The sequence below is a fragment of the Tachyglossus aculeatus genome, chromosome 13, assembly GCF_015852505.1.
Source record: "Tachyglossus aculeatus isolate mTacAcu1 chromosome 13, mTacAcu1.pri, whole genome shotgun sequence".
In the NCBI taxonomy this organism is placed as follows: Eukaryota; Metazoa; Chordata; class Mammalia; order Monotremata; family Tachyglossidae; genus Tachyglossus; species Tachyglossus aculeatus.
Window position 1 is genome coordinate 15949922 of NC_052078.1, and position 25806 is coordinate 15975727.

General features: G+C 37.8%; 1 protein-coding gene across 1 annotated transcript in view; it reads left to right on the plus strand.

Moving 5' to 3' along the window:
• KIF5B (kinesin family member 5B) overlaps positions 1-25806 on the plus strand; it is a 51532-nt gene that overhangs the window by 11065 nt on the left and 14661 nt on the right. Inside the window, exons 2-16 of the mRNA XM_038755438.1 lie at positions 9939-10026; positions 11977-12050; positions 12825-12929; positions 13106-13154; positions 13578-13633; positions 13719-13806; positions 14013-14137; positions 15312-15416; positions 15709-15854; positions 16254-16402; positions 18083-18276; positions 19402-19470; positions 20641-20847; positions 22449-22592; positions 24011-24199. Of these exons, the coding sequence (XP_038611366.1) occupies positions 9939-10026; positions 11977-12050; positions 12825-12929; positions 13106-13154; positions 13578-13633; positions 13719-13806; positions 14013-14137; positions 15312-15416; positions 15709-15854; positions 16254-16402; positions 18083-18276; positions 19402-19470; positions 20641-20847; positions 22449-22592; positions 24011-24199 (1788 nt within the window). The remainder of the gene's footprint in view (positions 1-9938; positions 10027-11976; positions 12051-12824; positions 12930-13105; positions 13155-13577; positions 13634-13718; positions 13807-14012; positions 14138-15311; positions 15417-15708; positions 15855-16253; positions 16403-18082; positions 18277-19401; positions 19471-20640; positions 20848-22448; positions 22593-24010; positions 24200-25806) is intronic.

Genomic DNA, 25806 nt, shown 5'->3' on the forward strand with positions numbered 1-25806 from the left:
CTTTTGTGTGCTCTATTAGCAGAAAGATTCAATGATAGCCTTATCTCCATTTTAACCTCTTGTTCTCTCCTAGCTACCAGGCTAACTCATCGCACTTTTTTTGCTTTTTTTCTGATCTGAATCGTAAAGGGAATTCCCATTCAAGCATTAGCATGTACTTCCCAGGTTTAATCAGTGGTTTTGTAGACTGCAAGACCTGACTCATTTTCAGTGTGATGTTACATATTTCAGGATTCCAGGATATAAAAAGGGCTTATTGCAGCATTCCATTCAGCACTACATGGAAGTTGGAAGAACAAGGATTTCAGGGTATTATGTACAACTCATATTTTGCCACTTTGAGTGAGTTCATGGAAGTGGACTCAAAAAGAAAAAGACAGGCCTGATGAGAAATCAGCCCATTGGCAAACAAGGATCTATCCATACTTTAAAACAATCCAAGAGGTTATTTTTTTTTCACCCACATTTGCAGCTTGGATAAACTGGCACCTTCAGTAGTAGCCTTTAACAAGAATAAAGGATATATATCTATCTGTGTGTCTGTAGAGAGAGAGATTTCTAAAGATTTCTACTACACCTTCAGTAGTAGCCTTTAACAAGAATAAAGGATATATACCTATGTGTGTGTCTATAGAGAGATATATTTCTATCCCTGCCTCTCTATACCTATTTCTTTACATGTGACTGTGTGTGTGTAGTGTACACACACTATATATGTGTGTATATATATATATATATATATGCACACACAGTCGGTTGGGTCCATTTTCTGTCGGGTGCAAAGAATGTTTGATGTAAAGAGCACAGGGCTCTGCACACATTAAGCACTCAATATCACTGACCATGTATGAATGCAGTCCTGGACCTTGGCCTTGAAATTTTGACTGCATACTTTTACCTCCAGGGATTTTAAATAAACTTGAGAAGGGGGGATCCCTTTCTTCTAATAGCTTACAGTCTCCTTCAATCCTATGTAGTGACAGAGAGTAATAGAATAAATAGAACAACCATGAACTAAGGGTGGTGAATGTGAGAAATCCACTTAATATGAGAGTTCTATATAATAGCAAGAAGGCCTTGGTCTTGCAACTTTTGTGCAATGTGGAATAGAATTTTGCTAGAAGCCCCTTTTGTGTTCTGGATTCTCCACTTGATTCCACCACCATGTTTCTCTTGTGTAAAAAAAACGAATAATCCTTATTCATTCATTCAGTCAGTCAGTCATATTTATTGAGCACTTACTGTGTGCTGACTACTGTACTAAGTGCTTGGGAGAGTACATTAGGACAGTAAACAGACACATTCCCTGCCCACAATGAGCTTACAGTCTAGAGATAAAGGGTAGAGGTGAAATGCCAATCATCCCATCTTGCTACTTTCCCTGTATAGGTTACATTTTCCCATGCTATTATTATTATTCCCACAGATTATTTTAGATGACTCAGAGAGTTTTAAAATAAGCAGGAACTTTTTCTAACAAAATCATAATTTTGTTAGTACAGTAGAAAGTGTTAAGATCACAGACTTCCATAAAGCTCACTGTCCAGAAGCCACTATTTTGGGTCTTTTCCTGCTCTGACGGGGCACATGGGTTTTGTCAGAAACCTGGAATTGATGAGATTCCTCAAAGGTGCTGGCACTATGATTGTCTCTTTTTTTCTTTTTGTCAGTGATATATGCGGGTGTAGAGTTACATGAAAACTGCTGTCCAGATTGATTTTAATTTAAGCAGTTTATATACTGAAAAATAAATGCATGTAGTGTATCCTGAAAACAAGACAAGTTTTTTTCTCTCCCCACTTTTCTATTTCCATTACAAAATAAGCAAACCTTATCTTCAGCAGTGGGGCAAGTCCACTGTGGGTCTTGGGGAAGATTTCCTTGTTGAGGCTTCTTTCTTTCCAGTGCCTCTCTGTCACACCTGCAAACTCAAAAATGGAGGTGAGCGGGGTGGGGGGGGTGGGTATGAGCCCTGTGAGATTTCTCCACATGCTAGATAATAATAATAATAATGATGATGGCATTTGTTAAGCGCTTACTATGTGCAAGGCACTGTTCTAAGCACTGGGAGGGATATGAGGTGATCATACTGCAGGAAGACTGACTGATCCAACACCTGCATATCTAACAAACTTTGCCCAATGAAAGACCTTGAACTTGTGCCTGCCCTCTTCTTAATCTTTTCTCTAGATGTGGTCCAAAGTCTTTCATGGAGCCTGCTTTGCTGGAACAAGCAGGTATCTAATACAGAGAGATACAGGAGCATCTAAGCCAACATTTGTCAAAAAAAATGTCTTTAGCCCGGTCACAAACCCCAAATATGCTGCAAATGCAGAAGGTTACTGCTAGCAAAGGAGGCAGAGAAAGAACAGTGCCGGGAGATAGTGCAGGGCAAAATCAAGAATATGAGAAGCAGCATGGCTCAGTGGAAAGAGCCCGGGCTTTGGAGTCAGAGGTCGTGGGTTCAAATCGTGGCTCCACCACTTGTCAGCTGAGTGACTTTGGGCAAGTTACTTAACTTCTCTGTGCCTGTTACCTCATCTGTAAAATGGGGATTAAGACTGTGAGCCCCCCGTGGGACAACCCGATCCCCTTTTAACCTCCCCAGCACTTAGAACAGTGCTTTGCACATAGCGCTTAATAAATACTATTATTATTATTATTATTATTATTATTATTAAGAAGAGGCTCATATTTACCCTTTTGTTCTACCTCTTGGTGTGGGTGATGGGTGTTTTTCGTGTGCCCTGAGCTGAGTCCTGGACCACAGGGCCTAATGCTGGGGTCCCCGCTGGGCTTCTAGACTGTAAGCCTGCTGTTGGGTAGGGACCGTCTCTATATTTTGCCAACTTGTACTTCCCAAGTGCTTAGTACAGTGCTCTGCACACAGTAAGCGCTCAATAAATACAATTGAATGAATGAATGAATGGAAATGTCTGGGCCAAGCCAGAAGTGGCATGTATGGTGCTGAGATTTGTAGTTCCAGCAGGCAAGGGACAACCTTGCATGTCCAAAAACAATTGATTGTGCAAGGCTGTATCTCCCAGAAGTCAGGTATCGGCAGCTTCTGATGTGAAGCTCTTCATCTTCCTTACTATTGCTGCTAGCCCAAAATGAGGAGACAATTGCAGTGCCAGTGGAGCAAGATAAACCAAAATTGGTGGGGTTTGTGCCATCCTGACAGAACCTCTCAGGCTTATAATAATGTTTGGTATTTGTTAAGCACTTACTATGTGCAAAGCACTGTTCTAAGCACTGGGGAGGATACAAGGTGATCAGGTTGTTCCATGTGGGGCTCACAATCTTAATCCCCATTTTACAGATGAGGTAACAGACACAGAGAAGTTAAGTGACTTGCCCAAAATCACATAGCTGACAAGTGGCGGAGCCGAGATTTGAACCCATGACCTTTATGAGCTAAAAGGCAGGAGTAGTCCATTCAGGGAGCCGTTCCTCTCTCCATCTTGCACTTGCTCCCATTTTGATCCTACCCTGACTGTTAAAAACAATAAAAAAGGAGGTCGGGATTTAGAATAATAGTTGATGGGGAAAGTAATGAGGGTAACAGGATAACTTACAGAAGTGGCCAACTGCGAAGTGTGGGGAACAATGGAGGATGAATAGTTTTCCATTCTGAAACATCACTATTTATATCTATAAAGATAGTAAGTTCATTACCATAATCTGAAAGACAAAGATCCTGTTTTAAAAATAATTAGGTTAAATTGTACTAAATTATTACATTAAATTATACTTCCTAAAGTGGTGATCACTTCAGATTTTGCTTTATTAAAAGGTGATCATTTCTGCCAGATGATCGCTTCTGGTTTTGTTCCTTGATACCCTTAGGACTTACCTTTTAAAAACCCACAAGGTGAGTTTCAGGTGAGCCAGGCCCTACTCCTCTTAGGAGTTCCCGCTAACCCAGCTCTTGGTTTTGAACTGGAATTCTATGAAAGCTCTTTACCAGAGAAGAGAAAACTATGCCATATTATGTGTGATATTTACAAAGTTTATTTTTTTTAATCAGTTATGGCAGCAGTTATGAAAAATTTCAGAAGTTTCTAATCCATTTTTCTTTTAAAGAAATTACAAAGTTCAAGAAATTTGTTGTGTTCATACAGTCAGTCCATTAGTATGGACTTTCTAAAACAGATACTCATAGGGTGTTTGGATGTTTAGAATGCCTTGGCCTAGCAGTGGTAGCCCTAAGATGACAATTGTCATATGGAATACTGCCCAGCTTTTATAAAATCTATGTTATAGATTTTAGACTATCTTATGAGCTCTTAAGAATCGCTGCTCTGGTAAGTAAATTAGACCTTGTTTTTTTTTTGGTTGTGGTACCACAGGATTTTAATCACTCAGTCCATTATACTTTCTTTGAATAGAATTATGGTAAGAATGGAAATGAAACTGTATTTGTCAGGAATGGGGAAAAAAGCTTGGTCTTCGTGTAGTTACAAGGGACCCAAGACAAGCAAGCTAATAGCGAAGTAGAAGGATGTGTGATCCTTAGGCAGTGAAGTGTCATCTACCTGTAGGGATTAGTAAAAACACAGTTAAAATCTTGGGGTACCCACTACTTTCCAACCTTCACAGGACAGACTCTTCCCCCCTCCCACCCCCAAAAAATAAATATGGCTTGTAACCTCTTCAGGGATGGCACCTCAGCATGACCTCGGGCACCTCTACCCTTCCCCCTTAATGCTTACTGTTTCCTCAGCTTCACTCAAGCACCATCTTCACATTAAATACAGGAACCTGTCCTTGGTGAATCAATCAGTCAAATTTATTGAGCACCTACTTACTATAGACAAAGCAATGGATTAAGCATTAGGAAGAGTACAGTTGATAGGACATGGTCCCTGCCTTCAAAGAGCTTACACTGTCAAATGCAAGTGATAGAAGCCATTCACAAATAGGAGAAACAAACATTACCACTTTTAATAGGATAAATATGGAAGATAGGTAAATGAATGCAAATTAATGTAAATCTAGAATAAGCATAACTGCTCCTGTGTTCTCATTGTAAGATCTTTCATAGGGCCTTATCCATGTGATGCTAAGTATGAAGAACCGGAAAACATATAAGACTAATTTAATGAAGTGGTTTCTAATTTGAAATTACTTTAGCTCAAAGTAGAATTTAATAAAATGGGAAAATTGGAACTTGTTCTTGTAAAAGGACAATTTTTTACCCGATTCAGAGACAGTCTATTAGTCTAGCTTAACCTGGAAAAAGTTGAGGAGCAGTTTTCACTTTTTTCAGAAAAGAATCAACATATTGAAGGTGTGATAAAAAACTATAAGAGCTATTGATGTAATGAATTGTCTGGTTATAAATTGATGCATTCTTATTCATTCTCAGGGTTAACTTTGCATATTGTAGAAATCAATTATCCATTTCCCTGATATCCATTTCCCTGAAATGAATTGTTTCAAAAAAGAATTACTCATCCATTATATTAAATAAAGTTATAATGCGTCAGTTATATTTCAGTTGTCTTAATAACAACAACTGTGGTATTTAGGTGCTTATTGTGTGCCGAACACTGTGCTAAGGGCTGAGGTAGATACAGCAAACTCAGTCACAGTCCCCATCCCTGTGCTCTGAACACAGTAAGCGTGCAATAAATCTGATTGAATGAATCCCAAATGGGGTTCACAGTCTTTGGGGGAGGTAGAACATTTCGCAGTTGGGGAAACTACAGCACAGAGAAGTTGTGACTTGTCCAAGGTCATTCAGTAGGCAAATGGCAGAACCTAGATTAGAACATAGTATTTCACAGAGTTTTATAGAAGTTTTTGCATGAATCATCTCCTAGGTATTTATACCATGCTGATAATTTTTCATATTCCTACCTTGTTTCCCTTTAAGAAAGGAAAAACTTACCAGATTTGATTGTTTTGCTTTCAGTATTGTATTGATGATAAACTGTGACTCTTGTATAATCAACTTTAATCAAGTCTACAGTAATAATAATAATGGCATTTGCCAAGCACTATTCTAAACACTGGGGGAGATACAAGGTAATCAGGTTGTCCCATATGGGGCTTACAGTCTTAATCCCCATTTTACAGATGAGGTAACCGAGGCCCAGAGAAGTTAAGTGACTTGCCCAAAGTCACACAGCTGACAAGTGGCAGAGGCAGGATTAGAACACATGACCTCTGACTCCCAAGCCCATGCTCTTTCCACTGAGCCACGCTGCTTAAGAAGTGTAGTGACTTGTCCAAAATCAAACAGCTGATAAGTGGCAGAGGAGGGATTAGAACCCATGACCTCAGGCTCCCAAGCCTGGGCTCTTTCCACTAAACCACTAATACAATATAATGATATTGGATTACAAAGATTGGCTGTCAATTCTGAGTATGTTCTGTTCTTCTGATGTTCAGTCTGGGAAAAATCAGTTCTACATACAGTTAAACATAGGTGTGTTAAAGATTAGTTTTATTTTTCTTAATGGTATTTTTAAAGCACTAATATGCACTAAGCACTGGAGTAGATACAAGATAATCAGGTTGGGCACAGTCCCTGTCCCACATGGGGCTCACAGTCTAAATCCCCATAATACGGATGAGGTTACTGAGGCACAGAGAGGTTAAGTGACTTGCCCAAGGTCACACAGCAAACAAGTGGCAGAGCCAGGATTAGAACCCAGGCTCTCCTGAGTCCCAGGCCCATACTCTGTCCATTAGCCCACACCGCTTCAGCGCTTAAAGTATTGACATTTACCTAGGTTTACTTTAAAATGGTTACCACATGCTTTGTTTTCTGCGGTTTTACGTGGGAGGAAAATCCCAGCATTGGCCTCATTCATGGACCTAGCAAAAAGTAGACAGATCAGGTTTGGGGAATGGTGGCTTGTGCCCCATTCCTAATTTTAAGGCCTTTTCTTGGAAACTCCCCCGTCCATTTCTCAGTGATAGGTTCAGGTTGAGAACTACGGCCCCTAGAAGAGGTTGTGGGCAAAACCCTTCACTTGCCGTTACTTTGTCCCAGAAGGCAACAGGTATCTTTTGGGATATTGAGGACTGCCAATATTAGTATTTCATACTCATCCATGATTTAGTTCCTTCTGAAAGTCAGTTCAGACCAAACAGGCCCCAGAATTTCAGCCCATTTGGCTCCTGTTAAAGAACGGAAATAAGCTCCATACTTCAGTGATGGCACACCCAGCTCTTCAGTGATGTGTGGGTTGTGTTCTGCAGAACCTTACATTGTAGTTCGCTCTCTGTGTGTACCACCCACATGCACACAACTTTTTCTTTTCACACCTAATCACACTATATCATGATGGACATGCATTGTCTGGATTCATAATTGTATTGCATGCTAGGCAGAACAAGTCATAAAAACATGCAGTTTGGCAGAAATAAATGTGCACCTCAATATTAGGATGGATAAAGAAGGATAATAATCATACAGATTGTCCAAACTTTATGTTGCCAGTACCTATCTCATTGGACCGTTAGTTTGTCCCATTAGAGGCATGTCTTATGTTCTTAAGGCAACAGACTGGAATTTGCTGTAGGGTCATGAATTTTAATTACATTCTGAAACCTGTGTCACCTTTAGCAAGTCCAAGGCGCTGGTTGAAATCTGGAGTCTGCGGTAAAATTGGAACTCTACCAGGAAAACTGCCCTAGTATTCATTCAGACCATTTAGGAGTGAATTAAACATTATCCTTTCCCCTCTTTTATCACCTACAGATAAATGGTTTTTCACACATGATAGTGAATTTTTCTTTTTGTACAAATAGAAGGGTCAGGTGAGTGACTTTGGGAGGCCCCTAAGACCAGCTATGATAAAATAAAAGATATTCAATTTCTTCATCTGAAAAATAATTTCTTTTATAGAAAGTTTTTCTTAAAAGTGCTTTCCACATTGTCATTATTTGGAAAGTGTAATCAAATCATGCTACTCTTCCGTTTAAATTTGCAATTAGGTTATTTTTAAACAAGATGGGGGCATTAGTTCTACAATGTACAAATTAAATAATTGGAAAGCCTGTTGTTGCTGCAGTTTCCAGATCTGTTTGCCTTAGTCTGGGTGAGTGTGGGCGTGTGATGGATGATATCTGTGAGAATTGCTATTTGCACATTAAATTCAAAGCCCTGCCTAAACATAATCCCTCATCCACAAATCTAATAAAGAGGGCAGATGCACAGAACAAAAAAAAAAATCAAAACAAGACATTTTTGTTAAAACTGAAGTCGCAGGTGGGCTGAAGTAATGAAAGTGGGCTCATAAATGTCTATGTATATGACTGAAGAGAAAAGACTGGGAATTGATGAAGACTATCTTTGGATGTTAGAGTAAAATGCCTGAGAGCAGAGATTCTGTTTTTACCTCCATTGAACATTCTCAGTCACCTACTATAGTGCCCTTCACTTAGGTGCTTAATACTTTTGATATGTCATGGCATATATCAAGACAATAAAAAGACTAGAAGACAAGAAAAACTTCAGGAATGATAGGAAAATGCACTGAATTCTCTCATAATAGTGGTGATTACATTTTTGATGTACCTTGTATTAAGGAAAACTCAAGTTTTGGGGTCTACATCCTTTTCAGTCATATATGTGTGATCCAGTGTCTGCCATGACATTATATCATATTCTTTCCAGTTACATGGGTATTGTTCAAAGAACTTTACAGACTCCAATTTCCCAACAATGTGGCATCCAAAATGTATGTTGAACATATTCCTTTTTCCAGAATGCATATTTGTCAGGGAGGCAAAGTCATATTCTTTCTAAATTAGTAGGATAATGTTCACTTTAATCCAACCCATAAAATGTAGACAACGCATTTGCTTCGTGATGACCTAAAATAAACATTAGCTTATGCTCTAAGCGTTTTTCAAGTCAAGAAATCCCTTCTCTAAAAGTAGTTGGTTACTGATGACACATCATTCATGCTGAGTAGGGGAGTGGCAGGAAGCATTCTTTTTTATTCTACATTTCTATCCTGCTGTTTTCTTTGTGGCCCTGTTGGAAGCCAACAAATTGATTTAGTGCAAATCTAGAATCTGAATGTACTTTCTGGACATAATTACGAAGCAAACAAATTTCAGTTCCCTGAGGATGTGATTAGGAAGTAAATCTACACAAAATTGGTGATTGTGGCAGAGAACCTGGTTGGAGAATTTATGAATGAATGCGTGGTTCTAGTTTGATTCTGCTAGTTAGCTCAGAATTTTGGTCACTGACAGTGACCAGATTCTAGGAACATATGAGCTCGAGAAGAAACGATTGTGCGTGGCTAGCTTATTAAACCTGGCAATCTTGTAACATCTAATTTTGAGACATTTTTAGAAGGATGCTTGCAGCATTAGAACGTTTTTAGTTTTATAGCAAAATTGACTATTTTTCTTAGACTTGAGTTGAAAACAAATCCATCAGATTGGAAATGTACCTTGTAGTTGATAGTCTTTCAGAAATGTGCCCCTTTTGTCAGTTGGAGAGGTCTACAAACTTACTAATGTTTGCCTTTCCCATGCTTCGTTGTAGTTGACTTCATTCTCTTTTTCTCCATTTTAATTTGAAAAGTTCTTGGTAGCATTAAGTTTGTAGTTGCTGAAATGATTGATTTTTATTAAATTAAACTTAATTTTATAAAGAGGAGGTTGTGGTTAATAAAAATCGAGCTTTCATAGAGTGTGTTTGACATTAAAATTGGCCTTATCTGAATTCTCTTTTTCATTAGGAATGGTGCAGACTTATACCTACTCTGACCAAAATATTTTTTAAAAGTGACTTTTCTGTGCAAGACTCTGATTTATATTGCCTTTGACAATCATTTCTTGTGCTTATGTAATACAATCTAAATGACTTGTAGTCATAGCTAGAATGACCATTTGGGAAACTAGCTTTTGGTTAATATGTGTGTAACACTTTCCGTTTTTTTGTGTTGGTATTTTTTTTTCAGTCCAAGCCTTACGCATTTGACCGTGTCTTCCAGTCAAGTACATCACAGGAGCAAGTATACAATGACTGTGCAAAAAAGATTGTTAAAGGTAAACACAAACCTTTAAAACCTCTTCAGATGCAAGAAAATCAGTACTGGGTAGATGATATATTTACGTAGCGACTCTTAGTTTTTGGAATTTATTACTTATAAATTGAGGATGGAAGAAGGCTGTTTTGTATTAGAATAAAGTGATACATATTTTGTATTAGAATAAAATGGTAACTATTTTATATTAGAATAAAATGATACCTGTTCTGATTAGTAAAATATTTAAACATAATATAGTACACAAATAATTTCTCAAACATTGGTTAATTGTACCTATCCTGGCAAATCACTTTGAGTCAGGGATCTTACAAAGATGCAGGCACAGACTTGTCAAATTTTAAGATAATTTTTCTGTGAAGGGATATAGGCAATAATGTGCTTGTTTTTTTTTATTTTGTTTTGCTTGTTTCACTGCTTTCTTTGTTCATCACTGCTCCTGGGTGTGTCCCATGGAGACCAGGCTCTAAGTAAACTAACATAGTAGGAAAAACAAAAATGGCATGGCAGAGTCCCAGTCCAACTTTGGACAAAAGGCTGGCAGGGTCATGAATTCCTATAGCTCCATCATCATGCTCATGCCTCCAGACTTTTTCAACAACCAGCAGAGAGTCTTTTGGAGAATGTGACTTTGGCTGCCAAGGGTGGGACAGGTGGATACTTAACAAAGAGAAATCGAAGTTGTCATTGCTAGCCTGGGACTGGGTTTTTAATTCAGAATTTTATGACAGCTTAATACTGGTCACTGTATGGTAAAATCTCACATGTTCAAAAAACTCAGTTATCTGATAGCCATACATATCTGTATCATGGGGGGTTGGCTTGGTTCCTTGGATTCATTCCAGGGATCGAGGCCGCTCCCATAGTGACCTTCAAGTGCTGTAGGCCACTACTGAAGAGATTGCTGGAATACAGTGCAGAAGCAAAGAGCTGGTATATAAATAGAAAACATTATCACCTGAATGCAGTAGAACCTTGATGATGAAATGTATTTACACAGTGCTTTGGGTTTTAAAAAAAATTTATGGTATTAAGCGCTTATTATGTGTCAAACACTATTCTATGTGCTGGGGTAGGTAAAGGTCATTTAAGTCAGACTGAGTCCCTGTCCTGCATGGGGCTCACAGACTAAGTAGGAGTGTGAACAGATGTTAAATTCTCACTTTACAGTTGAGGAAACTGAGGCACAGTGAAGTCAAGTGACTTGCCAAAGGTAGCATAGCAAGCAGTCGGCAGAGCTGGGATTCGAACCCAGGTCTTTTGACTCCAAGGCCCATACTCTTTCCACTAGGCTACACCGCTTCTCCTTTTGCTCTGTTTCTCTGAGGAAGACACGAGATTTGCAGAGAGACCTCAAAATGTCAAGCCATGGATGAGAATTGCCTCTTGGTCACTTGAATGAAGTCAGGTTGCCAGAAGAAGCTTGTGTAGATAATTGTGAAAAGAGTACAATTGCTACACTCTCCACATTACACTACATCCACTATTTCAGTGGACTTATCCATTGTTTAGAAAGATTTGGATACTAAAGTTATCTGTATATTTATGAGCTTGAATTTAAATGTCTTCTACTCCAATCTTCCTAAAAATGACTCTTGCTTGATCGTACATACATACATGCAGTTCCCCCATAGTGTTTTCATTTCACATTTGGTTTGAATGCTTTGAGGGAATTGGGGATGCTCATCTGACTACATGAACTGGTACACCGCGATGTCAGAAGAAATGGTTTGTGTGTATTTTTCAGGCATGACTACTGCAACACAAATTTTCTGAAATGTGGTGTTCCATAAGGATACACATTTTAGAAGAATTGGGTGTATTGGAGAAGTAACTCTCTACGTATTATGTTTTTGACATTGCTTATGAAGAAATGTGAATAGTCTCTTGCAACATAAGCATATTTAGAAAAAACAAATCCCTAAAGTTTAATTCTGTTTATTTTCCTCAGATGTACTTGAGGGATACAATGGAACAATATTTGCATATGGACAAACCTCCTCGGGGAAGACTCATACAATGGAGGTAGCAAATTTTAAAATAACCTTGTTTTCTCTTGATAAAGAACGTGGCATTTTTAAACATTTTTTTTATTTGATATTAACTTTTACAAGTAGCTTTTGTCATATTTTTAAAAGCATTTTTCTGGGCATTTTAATTAGGATTTTCTTCATTTCATCAGCAGTCAGGACAACTATATATATTTATTACTGGGATTTTTTGTTAACTTGCATCTGCAAATTCTTGCTTCGAATGGTCGTGCTCTACTGGAGAGCTTTTAGAGGAAAATTTGGCTCCATCAGACTGACCACTTTCTTTAATTCTTCCAAATTTTCATATCATCCTCTTTTAGGACTTGTTAATGTTTATGATTATTTAGCACATTAAAGACGAAGAACGTCTTTGTTTCATTCTCTTTGGCATATAGGCTGCAACTTATGCCGCACAGATACTGCCATGGTTGTCCAGGTATTTTTTTCAGCCATAGATCACAGTGTTGAAGTATACGCTTGATTTTGAAAACATCGGGAAGCTTTAGATGCTCTTGCCTTTGTTTGCTTTGTGGTTTATTTAAAGAGTTTGTTTTTACATATAAAACTAACAGTAAATATCAATTCAGGTATTTCCACTTAAACCCCCAGGTTTGACTGCTCCAGAACTAGATAGTTCATTTCTGATTTAGCTAACTCAAGTCAATTGACCTTTAGGGTATGGTAAAAGTTGGACTGTTCTGTGTATTCCTTTTTATAAATAGTTACTACATTCTCTCTCTCTCTCCCTTTTTTTTTTCCCAATAAGGGAAAACTTCACGATCCTGATGGCATGGGAATTATTCCAAGAATAGTGCAAGATATTTTTAATTATATTTACTCTATGGATGAAAATTTGGAATTCCACATTAAGGTAAGGTCTCAATTCCCTTTTCTTTTATCTCTGAAGTAGTTATTTTTAATAATGAATATACCAATAATTTTAGTACTCAAGGCCTTTCCGTGATTCATTTTCTAGTTTATAAATGGGTTGGAAATCTACCTATGTTCACTATGTTTTTCTCATTTAAAACTTTGTTTATTTCATAGGTGTCATACTTTGAAATCTATTTGGATAAAATAAGGGACCTTTTGGATGGTAAGTTTCCTCCATTTTATTATCCTTTTTATTTCCGGTATTAAAAAATAGAGTACTGTCTAAAATTTATTTGTCTAGGTCAGTGGTTAAAAACATTGAGGCATACAGGGGACATTTTAAAATATACTTTTATTTTCAATATTGTAGTAATTTTAGTTGTGGGCCTCTTTAATATATAGAGAAATTATTGTTGAGGATTATTAAAATAACGAATTGTACAAATTTCCATATTTTGTTAGTAAAACATACTTTCTTTTTCTATGCTGCAGTTCATTTTCAATAGCTGTTTTTGAATTTATATGGTATATTCTATTTGGCAAGATTCTATTTAGGAAAAGAATAAAGCTACTGAAAATAACCAGTTTTATCATTTTAGGACTAGTTGTTTGCTATCATCTGAAGTGTCGTGCTTTTCATTTTCAGTTTCAAAAACCAATCTTTCTGTCCATGAGGATAAAAATAGAGTTCCTTACGTAAAGGTGGGTATAAATAATATGAATAACTTTAGAATATAAAGTAATGAAAAAGTGATCATTTCTAAAACTTAAAAAAAATGTTTTAAAGGGCTGCACAGAGCGTTTTGTATGTAGTCCAGATGAGGTTATGGATACCATAGATGAAGGAAAATCCAACAGACATGTAGCAGTTACAAGTAAGTATACAATTAGTCACTGCATTCAAACCCTTTACTTAATAATTTTGATTTCAATACTATTCTCTAACCCTGGATTTAATTGAATAAGATTGGAAATGTTTTGATTCGCTGAATGTATTGCTTCACTAAGGAAATTATTGGTAAGGAAAACTCGATTGTAAAATATGATTCTCTGTTCATACTTGTATTATTCTGCTTTATAGATATGAATGAGCACAGCTCTAGAAGTCACAGCATCTTTCTTATTAATGTAAAACAAGAAAACACTCAAACAGAACAGAAACTGAGTGGAAAACTTTATCTAGTGGACTTGGCTGGTAGTGAAAAGGTAACATTTATTTTTTTAAAATCATCTAAACTATGGTAATATAGCAATAAGAAATTTGCTATTGGTTAAGCACTTACTATGTGCCAAGCACTGTACTAAGTGTTAAGGTTTATAGAAGAAAATCAAGTGAGACGCAGTCCCTGGCCCACATGAGGCTCACAGTCTAAGAAGGGAAGGAAATAGCTGTTTTATCCCCATTTTATATATAACTGAGGTACAGAGAAGTCAAGTGACTTGTCCAAGATCACACAACAGACAAGTGACAGAGCTGAGATTTATAACATGTTTTTTGATTCCCAGGCCAGTGCTCTTTTTAGTAGGCCACACTGCTTCTTAAATTGATATATTAGCATTGATCTGCAGTTTTAACACACTCGTTTTGTATTTGGTGTTTTAAATCCCTTATTCATTACTACATTTTTGAGAAATATCAGGCTTATTGTAAAAGGTATAAAATAGCTTTAAATTTGTTGTGGATAATTTCGCAAGGCATACAAAGCAATAGTTATGTTTAATTTTACATAACATTTTCAAAGATGAGTGACATGGCTCACCGTAACATTCATGTATATTTTTCTGTGCAGTTCATTTATTTTGACTCCAGTTGTAAATATTTTTATATATGTTTCTATTAGATTGCAAGATCCTGGTAGGCAGGGAATGTGCCACTTCATTTTTTCTGTTCTTTCCAAGTACCTAGTTCCCTACCCCAATTGGGCACTCAAATGCTACTATTATTAGTACTGGAATTCTATTTTGAAATACGTTACCTTATAGAAAAACTTCAAGCTACATACTAAACATTTCTGTGATTGTGCTTATGGGCCAATGTTGTCCTTTTAAGTCCTAGAGAAGATTTTGTCACTTTTAAAGGAATTTAATCTGTAAAGAAAAAAACCCAAGAAAACACAGGCCCTTGTTTCATACTATATGTAAATAGAATTCACTGACACGGGATACTTCAGACCAACCCATATGGCCATCAGCCAGTGATGTTATGCTATTAAGAGTTGGCGTTTTTATACAATGATATAAAAAGTAATGAGAAACATACCCAATTTTCCCCACATCTGATAGACAGCTGGAAGCTTTATTGACCTGAAATAATTTAAATCTTTTTGTCATTCTGTATTTGAACTTCAGATAAACTTTTCAAGTTTCAAAAATCTTCTAGGTTAGTAAAACTGGAGCTGAAGGTGCTGTACTGGATGAAGCAAAGAATATCAACAAGTCACTGTCAGCCCTTGGGAATGTGATTTCTGCATTGGCTGAGAGTAGCGTAAGTGCAAATTGCTTTTTTTTCAATATTTGTGTATGAATTGTAGTGGAAAGGGGTCATAAATATCAGTGTGTCTGGACTCCAGTGGTGGGGGGAATAAGCCCTTTTTTTTTTTTTTGCCAATCTTGATTTAAAATTCAGTTGGAACCAAAGATTTATTTAGAGTATTAAAGATGTTTTTCCTTCAAAGCAAATTTTGGTGAGGTATTCTAGTCTTTCTGAAGTGTCTTTGAACTATGTGAAATGCATTTCAGTATTGTAAGTGTTCACTAATCTAATCCTTTTGTGGCAGACATATGTTCCGTATCGAGATAGTAAAATGACAAGAATCCTTCAAGATTCACTAGGTGGCAACTGCAGAACCACCATAGTAATTTGTTGTTCTCCATCATCATACAATGAATCTGAAACTAAATCTACACTCCTATTTGGTCAAAGGTTAGTTAATAAAAGTTTGAAAGATTTTTCAGAAACAAAGTTTGTGAAAAGTATTGGTGGGGGGAGGGTGCTTAAAATCAAAAGTAAAATCACATTAAATTGGTTTTTCCAAATGAACTGGATGCCTCGCTAATCTTTAGTAATCTGGTAATATGGGGTAATCCACACATTCATATTAAAAAGTTCTCCTTTTCTGGTCCTTTTCTTTTCTGGATACCTTCGTCTCATAGTATTCAGGCCAAAGTAAAATCTGAATTAACGTGTTACTATTGATTCTGTACTGATTTTACTTTAGTTATCCATAGGGGGAAGTAACCATTGTACAGCACTTGAAATTATTTAACCTGGTTTGTCTTTTATTCTCCCCCCCCACCCCGTCTCCTCTATTATTTTTCTTAGAGCCAAGACAATTAAGAATACAGTTTGTGTCAATGTGGAGCTAACTGCTGAACAATGGAAGAAGAAATATGAAAGAGAAAAAGAAAAAAACAAGACATTACGCAACACTATTCAGTGGCTTGAGAATGAACTTAATCGCTGGCGCAATGGTAACAGTATTCAACTTTGTACTTTATTTCAGAGATGGGCTAAATTAGCCATTTACAAGGTATATAATTCTAATGTACAAAAAGGCCAAAAGTGATGATCACTTCTGTTCTTTCCATTTCTATATATTTTGGGTGCTGCATCATATCAGAAACCTGCAGATCAAACAGAATAGTAATGGACTTCAAATAAAAGGGAGCACAAAAAAAGAAAACGAGGCAAAGTAGTCGCTAAAGGAAATCAAAGTTCAAATTTAGCCCCCCTGCCTAACTCTGAATTTTATGACTTGGTTACTTTTTCACAATCATAATAATATTTAACCCAACACTTCTGTTCCTTGCCAGCAGAGAAATAAGATAGTTATTGTTTTTTATGGTATATCTCACCTAGTTTGGAGAGTAGTCCACTGAGACAGACAGTCTGTGTTTTCGAGTAGAGCAGAACAAGATTGGTACTTAGTAGCAGTGCAGTTAACACGTTTTGAGAAACAGCTGCTGTCTGATAGAAAACAACTGAGTTTTTTTCCCCCCACACAAACAGTCATGATGCCTTTTGTAGAGCGCTGCCTAGGCCAGGTTTTCCCAGTCTGTCCCTAGTTCTGGTCTCCACCCATCTGAGCCGAGGCCAGTTGCAGAATGAAGATTAGAAAGGGTTGCCAAATAAATATTTATTTATTTTTTAAAAAATTTTACTTGTACATTTCTATCCTATTTATTTTATTTTGTTGGTATGTTTGGTTCTGTTCTCTGTCTCCCCCTTTTAGACTGTGAGCCCACTGTTGGGTAGGGACTGTCTCTATGTGTTGCCAATTTGTACTTCCCAAGCGCTTAGTACAGTGCTCTGCACATAGCGCTCAATAAATACGATTGATTGATTGATCGATCGAAAGGAGTTCCAGGCTGCACTAGCACAAGTACACACCTATGCGTGTGGGATGATCCTTGAGGACGAGGAGAGACTAGTACTAGCAGTCAATAAAAAACACATTGGCAAATACCCGGTGCCTTTATGAACTACCAGCTTTAGCGCTCTCCCTTCCCCACCCCTTAGATTATAGAAAATAAGGGGTGCTCAGGCCTGCCTGAAGCTGATCAAACTGTCTGGCCCCGTGCAGAACTCTTTTCCCACTGCGATGACAGGTGGTATAAGGCAAGGGGAACATCTTCCCAAGCGCTTAGTACAGTGCTCTGCACACAGTAAGTGCTCAATAAATACGATTCTCCCCCTTTTAGACTGTGAGCCCACTGTTGGGTAGGGACTGTCTCTATGTGTTGCCAGCTTGTACTTCCCAAGCGCTTAGTACAGTGCTCTGCACACAGTAAGCGCTCAATAAATACGATTGATGATGATGATGATGATTGAATGAATGAATGAGTCTCTCCCACCCCCAGTCCTGCCTTCTTCAGTAAAAAGTTGGGGTCATTATTTTGCCTCAGACAGTCCTGAGGTAGGATAAATAGCCAGTCCTCCACAAACCAATCTGGTCATTTCCTTGTTAAAAAAAATGTACATTTTCTTAGGTATATGATCACGTAGTTATTAGGATGGCTGAATTCCAGTGAATGTTTTCTAACTCGAGAAATGATCCATAGGGAAGATTAACTCTTTATAGTTTTTAAAGTACTTCTAGTACAACTATAAATGTTTTTCTGACACCATGTCATTCCACTCTCTGATTTAAGGGGAGACTGTGCCAGTTGATGAACAGTTTGACAAAGAAAAAGCCAACTTGGAAGCTTTTGCAGCAGATAAGGATATTTCTGTTATTAATGATAAGCCAACAGCTACGATTGGAGTAACTGGAAATTTTACTGATGCTGAGAGAAGGAAATGTGAAGAAGAAATTGCTAAATTGTATAAGCAACTTGATGATAAGGTAGGTTAGCTTTGCCAGTTCAACTTTATAATCTGTTTGCATTTTGTATACCACCTAAATGGTGGATTAGATAAATCAGAATTAGTGTTTGTAGACTTTTTGGGTGTCTTCCTGCTCTTCCAAGTTGCTTCTAGGACTGGTTGTTAATTTCTTGTGCAAAAAATATGAAGGTGGAGTAAACATTCTAATACATCAGATCTGATTATTTTTTTTGATATGTGTTCAGAGAGGAGGAAATCAGACCCAAGATGCATTCTATTTCTCAAAAAAAGGTAAAACCTATCAATGGTGTATAAGCACTCGGTGACCAGGAAAATCAGTGGAGTCCGGAGTATCTGTGAAGCTACTCTTAAAAGTTTAAGCAATGCCAGTATAGAATCATACTCAATGTTTTATTCAACCTAGGATCCTCTCTGTGTGACTACAGGAAGTGTTTTTATTATACTAAACGGAACTAAATGGGTAGGAAATGGAAGGAGAGAATGGATTGTGGGTGAAATGAGTTCAGAAATATGTATAGTATGTTAATTTGGACTTTGAGGTGTTTCCAGAATGTTTGGGCTGTGACAATAAGTGAAAATTGATTAAAGCTTGTGACGTTTGTATAACACAGTAACAATTATTACTTTCATCTGTCAAACTACATATGTTATATACATACTTTAAAATGTTACATTATTTTAGTGATTTAAGAAACCACTACCATTGATGGTAAGCTCCTTGTGGGCAGGGAACATGCCTACCACTCTGTTATATGGTACTCTCCAAAGCACTTGGTACAATGCTATGCACACAGTCAATGCCCTAATACTATTGACTGGGAAATATTTTTTCTAATATGAATATTTTAAAGAAGTGGCAACAATTAAATGTTTAAAAGAGGCAAACTAAATTTATGCAATTTGGGGTTTTTGCTATGTTTGATGTTTTGCATTTTTATAATAATTTAGTCAAAACAAGAATTTTATTCCTTGATAAAGCTGTATGTTTTGGCGGCTTCTTACTGGGTTTTATTTATTTTCCAATCTGTTTAATTTTAGAATCCAATTGGTGTGGCAGGTGTGAAGTGTAAAGTTGTTGCTCTTTATTTGAAGCATTTTGTAATTGTTTGTTTTCAAATTCTAGGATGAAGAAATTAATCAGCAAAGTCAGTTGGTAGAGAAGCTAAAGACCCAGATGTTGGATCAGGAAGAGGCAAGTAGATTACTACTTCTACTCAGGTTTTCCTACTTCCTGAAAAGCTTAAGTTTGTCTTTCACCTAAAATAAGTATATTGAAGTTGGAAGTACTGATCAGATAAAATATTAAAATACCAAGTTGATGATTAGCAATGTGTATCAAAAGGTGTATTTTTAGATTCTTCATCAGAAAATGTTTTGAGTGTACTTTGTATGCCCAACTTGATGCTGAGGGACTTGTGAAAGTGTAGATGACACATATGTTGTCCTTTAGTAAGTTTTCACAGACAACCATAATTATATATAGCTCGGTGAATATCCCAATAGTCATTTATATCAATACAAGAACATGAACTTTATGACTGGTTTTCTCATCTCTGATGGAGGTAAGTGCTGGGGGGAAAATGCTTTGGGGAAACGTCACTTTTTCCATGATCTGTTTTATCAACTTTGTCAACCTGTTAACTCACCCTGCCCCCAAAGTAAGAGAACTCAAATTCTGCATATACAGGTAAATATTTATCGTTTTCATCTAGGTGCCGACCCCAACTTTGAAGTCATTTATGAATAGTTACCTAGTTGTTTATTTACACTGCCTGCCTTAGATTGCCAAGCATTGGCTGGGATTTTCCTTTGCCATGCTATTTCTAGAGGGAGAAGGGAAAAAGGCAGGGAGGGTGGGGGACATGCTACTTCCAAAGCAGCAGCGCTCCTCCCACCACTTACTTAAGACTTCTGTCTTGTGATATTTCTATTGCTGCTTGGCTGTTTCCTGTGGTCACTTGTACTTGCTACCAAATAAAGGCAAAGATGGATAGGGAGAATGACACAGGTACTAGTTGACATTGAGGATCGGGAGACAGAGAGGTGGAACATAGCATCCCACAAAATCCTGGGATCAGAGGAATAAGCGGTAACATCTGTGAATGGATTGCTACTCCTCCTAGCCTTGGAGGACAGTTCTGTGTTTTTGAACCATAACAGCATTACTCAAATACAGTTGACACAAATAATTTTTGATGATAAATGATAGAGAAATGTCTCATCTTGGCAAGACAAAGTGTCATGTTTAGGATGTAAGGGAAAAACATCCAAGAAGTTTGAATTTATGCTGAAGAAATGCATTCACTTTTGTCCTTAGTTATAACTAATTTGGTAAAAATGGACTCTCTTCTCATCATTGTAGCTATTGGCATCAACAAGAAGGGACCAAGATAATATGCAAGCTGAGTTGAATCGCCTCCAGGCCGAAAATGATGCCTCAAAGGAGGAAGTGAAAGAAGTGTTACAGGCTCTGGAGGAACTTGCTGTCAACTATGATCAGAAATCTCAGGAAGTTGAAGACAAAGCCAAGGAGTATGAGCTGCTTAGTGATGAACTCAATCAAAAATCGGTAGGATTTTGAGGAAGTATTTTTCAAATGCTTTGGTTTTCTGTCTCCTTCCCCATCTCTATTCCTCTTATAAATGTAACCACGAAAGCACCCATCCTTCTGTTGGGCTAACATAGTGGCTTGATCGTGAACACCACATTCTGGAGAAAAAAAATTGGCTAAGTTTCTTGCTGGTGACAGGAAAGTTTTAAAAATCCTTGTATGGATGATAAAGGGGTTCAAGCTTTAATTCAAAACATGATTTAGTAATTAAGGAATTTTGATTCCTGCACATACGCATAGTGAAATACGTCTACTTCACATATCAATATCATTCATTGTAACTTCTAAAATTGCCCTTTGGTACAAAGGCAACACTGCTACCAGTAAGATTGTATCCATTTGTCTCAGTAGAAGTGAATCTTTGCACCCCATGTCTGTAAAAATCATTTGTGCTTCTTCTCTGACCTCTTGTCATTTGGGGTGTGCATTGCTCATACATCCGTGTTTAAGAGCAGAAAGGTATGGCAGGTTATTAGGAGAATATGCACTTGGGTTGTTTTTAATAGCTTTAGCAACGATTTGCTCAGAGACGACATACTTTTTCATCCGATACCCCTTAGCTCAGAAATCTTGTGTTGCAAGATGGTTGACAGGGATAATAATGGACATAGTATGTGATTATGGAAAAGTTTATCTTTTATGCTGCATTGGTAGCATTGTGCTGTCATGTATTTCATTAGCTGTTGCTGGGAGTGACAGTCAAAGTGGCCTAGTAGGGGGCTAGGGATGGTATTTTCCCTTGGACAAAGCAAAAATGAGAAATGAAAACCAACAAAAAATAGTTGCTGTTCATACAACACAGTGCTCGTATTAGAAGGTGTATGGCAATTGTAGGTAGAGGAGTGGGATAGAAAAGATTGACATTGACACCCTGCATCACACTAGCTAGGAGCAATGGAACTATGTTTTTCCAGAAGCCCCCTTTTTTGGGTCAGGCCAACAGAAGAAATTGATTTCAACTCTAACATTGCCTGGATTTTGTTGTACAATATTGTTGTGAGATATTAACTTCCAATTTACAAAATATTGGCTGTTTCTACATATGTCCCTACACACACGTCCTTCATATTAGGTGTCACTGGTGAAATTCACACGCTATTTCTAAATGCTTAGTATATAAAATGTGCTGCAGTTTATTCTTCTTGAAAGTTTGTATAGTAATTCCAACTTAATTTTGCACATTTTAGTTTGATTGGCCAATAAAATATTGGAATGCTTTAGGATGGAAAGTCTATTTCCCCCTTAGAAAATTCCTCAAAAAGAATAGCTAGTTTTAACTCCCATAATTTTCTTTGATAATTTTAAATGTAAGAATGCCTGGCTTTTTTTGAGTACTTTGATTTAAATATGGAACCAGTTGTACAAAAAAATATAGTTAATCGTTCTTACAGGGCTATTTAGCTAGCCATACTGTAATAAATCTAGAGTATTTACAGAGTGGGATTAGTTCAGCACAGGTCCAATAGAAAGTTGTCATTTTATGGGTGGTAGGCAATTGCAAATTCCTGTTTCTAAAATACTGTTTAAATGATTATGTTTTTAAATTATTTTTTTATTAGGCAACGTTAGCCAGTATAGATGCTGAACTTCAGAAACTGAAAGAAATGACCAATCACCAGAAAAAACGGGCAACCGAGATGATGGCATCATTACTGAAAGACCTTGCTGAAATCGGAATTGCTGTAGGAAATAATGATGTAAAGGTAAATGTAGTTGCTGTCGGTACACCTTCACAACATCTCTAGAATCCTCCCTTTTGCCTCAATCCAAACTGCTAACAAACTAATTCAAGCACTTATCATATCTCATCTTAATAATTACTGCATCAGCCTCCTTGCTGACCTCCCTGTTACCAGTTTCTCCCCACTCCAATCCTTACTTCACTTCACTGCCCAGATCATTTTTCTTGAGGGGGAAAAAAAGAAAAAGCATTCAGGCCATCTCTCCAACTTCTTAACAACTTTCCATGGTTGCCAGCCATATCCACATTTTTTTTTAATGCTGCTTATCTACTTACTATGTGTCAAACACTCATCTAAGTGCTGGGGTAGGTTCAGGTTGAGGACAGTCCCTGTCCCATGTGGGGCTCACATTCTACATTGGAGGGAGAACAGGTATTTAATCACCATTTTACGGTTGAGGGATCTGAGGCACCGAGAAGCTAAGTGATTTGCCCAAGGTTACACAACAAACACTTGGCAGAGCTGGGATTAGATTCCAGGTCCTCTGACTCCCGGGCTTGTGCTCTTTTTGGTAGGCCGTGCTGCTTCTCAATTTCTGCGTCAAACAGAAACTACCTTACCATTGGCTTTCAGACACTCAATCAGCTCTTTCCCTCCTTCCTTGTCTCACTGATCTCCTACTACAACATGGTATACACACTTACTCCTTAACACAAGCCTACTCACTGTATTTTGATTTCCTTTATCTCGTCAGCGACCCCTTGCCCGAGTCCTCCCTCTGGCCTTGAACTCTCTCCCCCTTCATATTCGACACAACACCACTCTCCCCACCTTCAAAGCCATCCTAAAATCACATCTTCCTCACTTCCCCTACTTACCGTGGCTCAGCGGAAAGAGCCCGGGCTTTGAAGTCAGGGGTCATCGGTTCAAATCCCGGCTCTGCCACTGGTCAGCTGTGTGACTTTGGGCAAGTCACTTCACTTCCCTGGGCCTCAGTTACCTCCTCTGTAAAATGGGGATTAAGACTGGGAGCCCCACGTGGGACAGCCTGATCACCTTGTAAATTCCCCAGCGCTTAGAACAGTGCTTTGCACATAGTAAGTGCTTAATAAATGCCATCATTATTATTATTCTGTATTGCCTATGCACTATTGCCTATGCACTCAGAGCTGTACCGTTTAAGCACTTGTTATCCACCCTATCATCTTCCCACAATACTTGTGTAATTATCCTTATACCCTGTCCTTTCCCCTATCTCTAATGTATTTTATTACAATTCCCCTCTAGACTCCAAGCTACTTGGGGGCATGCTTAACTCTGTTGTTTTGCACTCTTCCATTGATTGATTGGTCTCATATTCCCTTTTTCAACATGAAGAGTTAAATGTCTTGCTCATTTGTGCTTCCGTATATGAGTTTCATTCTGCTTTTTTCTCACAGCAACCTGAAGGAACTGGCATGATAGATGAAGAGTTCACTGTTGCAAGACTGTACATTAGTAAAATGAAATCAGAAGTGAAAACAATGGTAAAGCGTTGTAAACAGCTAGAAGGGACACAGACTGAGAGCAATAAAAAGATGGAAGAAAATGAAAAGGAACTCGCAGCATGTCAGCTTCGGATCTCACAGGTACAAGTTATATCACAACATCCATTTTCTAATGCTTAACAGGCCAGAGTCTGAGTATCCATTCACTTTTGTTGGAAAAATGGCAAGGTAGTTATACAGATGATTGATTTATTTTCTACATTCTCTCCAGTTAAATGAATGAAGTGCAGCAGTGTTAATTAGTCAACATATGCACTATAGGTAATGTTCATTCTGGGAGTTCTAGACCTTGAGCTGAATGCTGCTGCATGAGAAAACAGATAAATGGTTTACCTCTTCCTCAGATGTAAAAATAGCTGACAGGTTCCAGGTCTGTATCAGGTTTTGTGCTCTGTTTCTCTAAAGATGGAAAGAAATTGTTCTTTTATATTCTTAGTGTATGCCTGGCAAACGTAGCTGTCAAATAATATATGTAGATGTGACAAATGTTGAGTTTGGCTTTATAACAGTGTTCCCAAGTGGTTTGAATTAAATTGAAGCATAATTTAGAAAGAGGAATGCAGGAATTTTCTCTTTGAAGAAAAAGTAAATTAGCCAGTAAAAAGACTACATAGAATAGGGAAAAATAAAGCTTTGGGAATCATAATGGGCTGCAAACTAAGCATAGGTCATCAGTGTTGCACACGTACAGAAGAGTAAATAATATGTACATTCAAAAGAGTATTGAGCTCAGTTCTCCAATGTATGGCTTCTAAGTTCCAGTAACATGTCCTTGGGTGTCACAAAGGAGATCAAGGGCTCTTTTTCTTCTTTTCCTTTATTTTCTTTTTGGAGCGGATACTAGCCAATACTACCTCTCCCGCTGTCAAGAGGGCTTTGGAACTATGATGTTAAAGGAGGTGTAACATAGCAGAAGTTCTGTTGTTTTGTTGTTGGCTATGGCGTATCATAAATAATTTCCAGCCCTGTGATTATAAATGTGCTCTACCCCCAACACAGTGAGGAGAGACCATGACCGAAAGATCTCTAAAGCAGAGTTGTACAAGGAATAAGAGCAAAAAGGAACAGTTGGAGAGAAACAGTGCCCCTTTTGTTCTAGACGTCAGTAGAGTCAGGAGTAGCTGAATTCAGTTTCAGTAAAGAAGGTTTTGGGGTGGCAGTAGTCCTCCAGTAACAACCTGTAACCTGATTCTACAATTTTTTTTCCTGAAACATTTCCTTCTGCCTTATTTCCAGAACTTGGCAGAAGATTTCTAAAGAGTACCAAAGCATTTTTGTGGGTGTTCCACATGTGGACAGAAATATTGGGTGCATTTTCTGTATTCATAAAAGGTTTCATTCTGGCTCAGTGGAAAGAGGATGGGCTTTGGAGTCAGAGGTCAGGGGTTCAAATCCCGGCTCTGCCAATTGTCAGCTGTGTGACTTTGGGCAAGTCACTTAACTTCTCTGTGCCTGTTACCTCATCTGTAAAATGGGGATTAAGACTGTGAGCCCCCTGTGGGACAACCTGATCACTTTGTAACCTCCCCAGCACTTAGAACAGTGCTTTGCACATAGTAAGCGCTTAATAAATGCCATTATTATTATTATCTAGTCCTTTGTTGTTCCATTTGGGGCTAGAAATATGACTCTGGGATGGCTAATTTGTTAGACTTTAGGAAAATAGCACATCTTTCTGTTAGCTACTC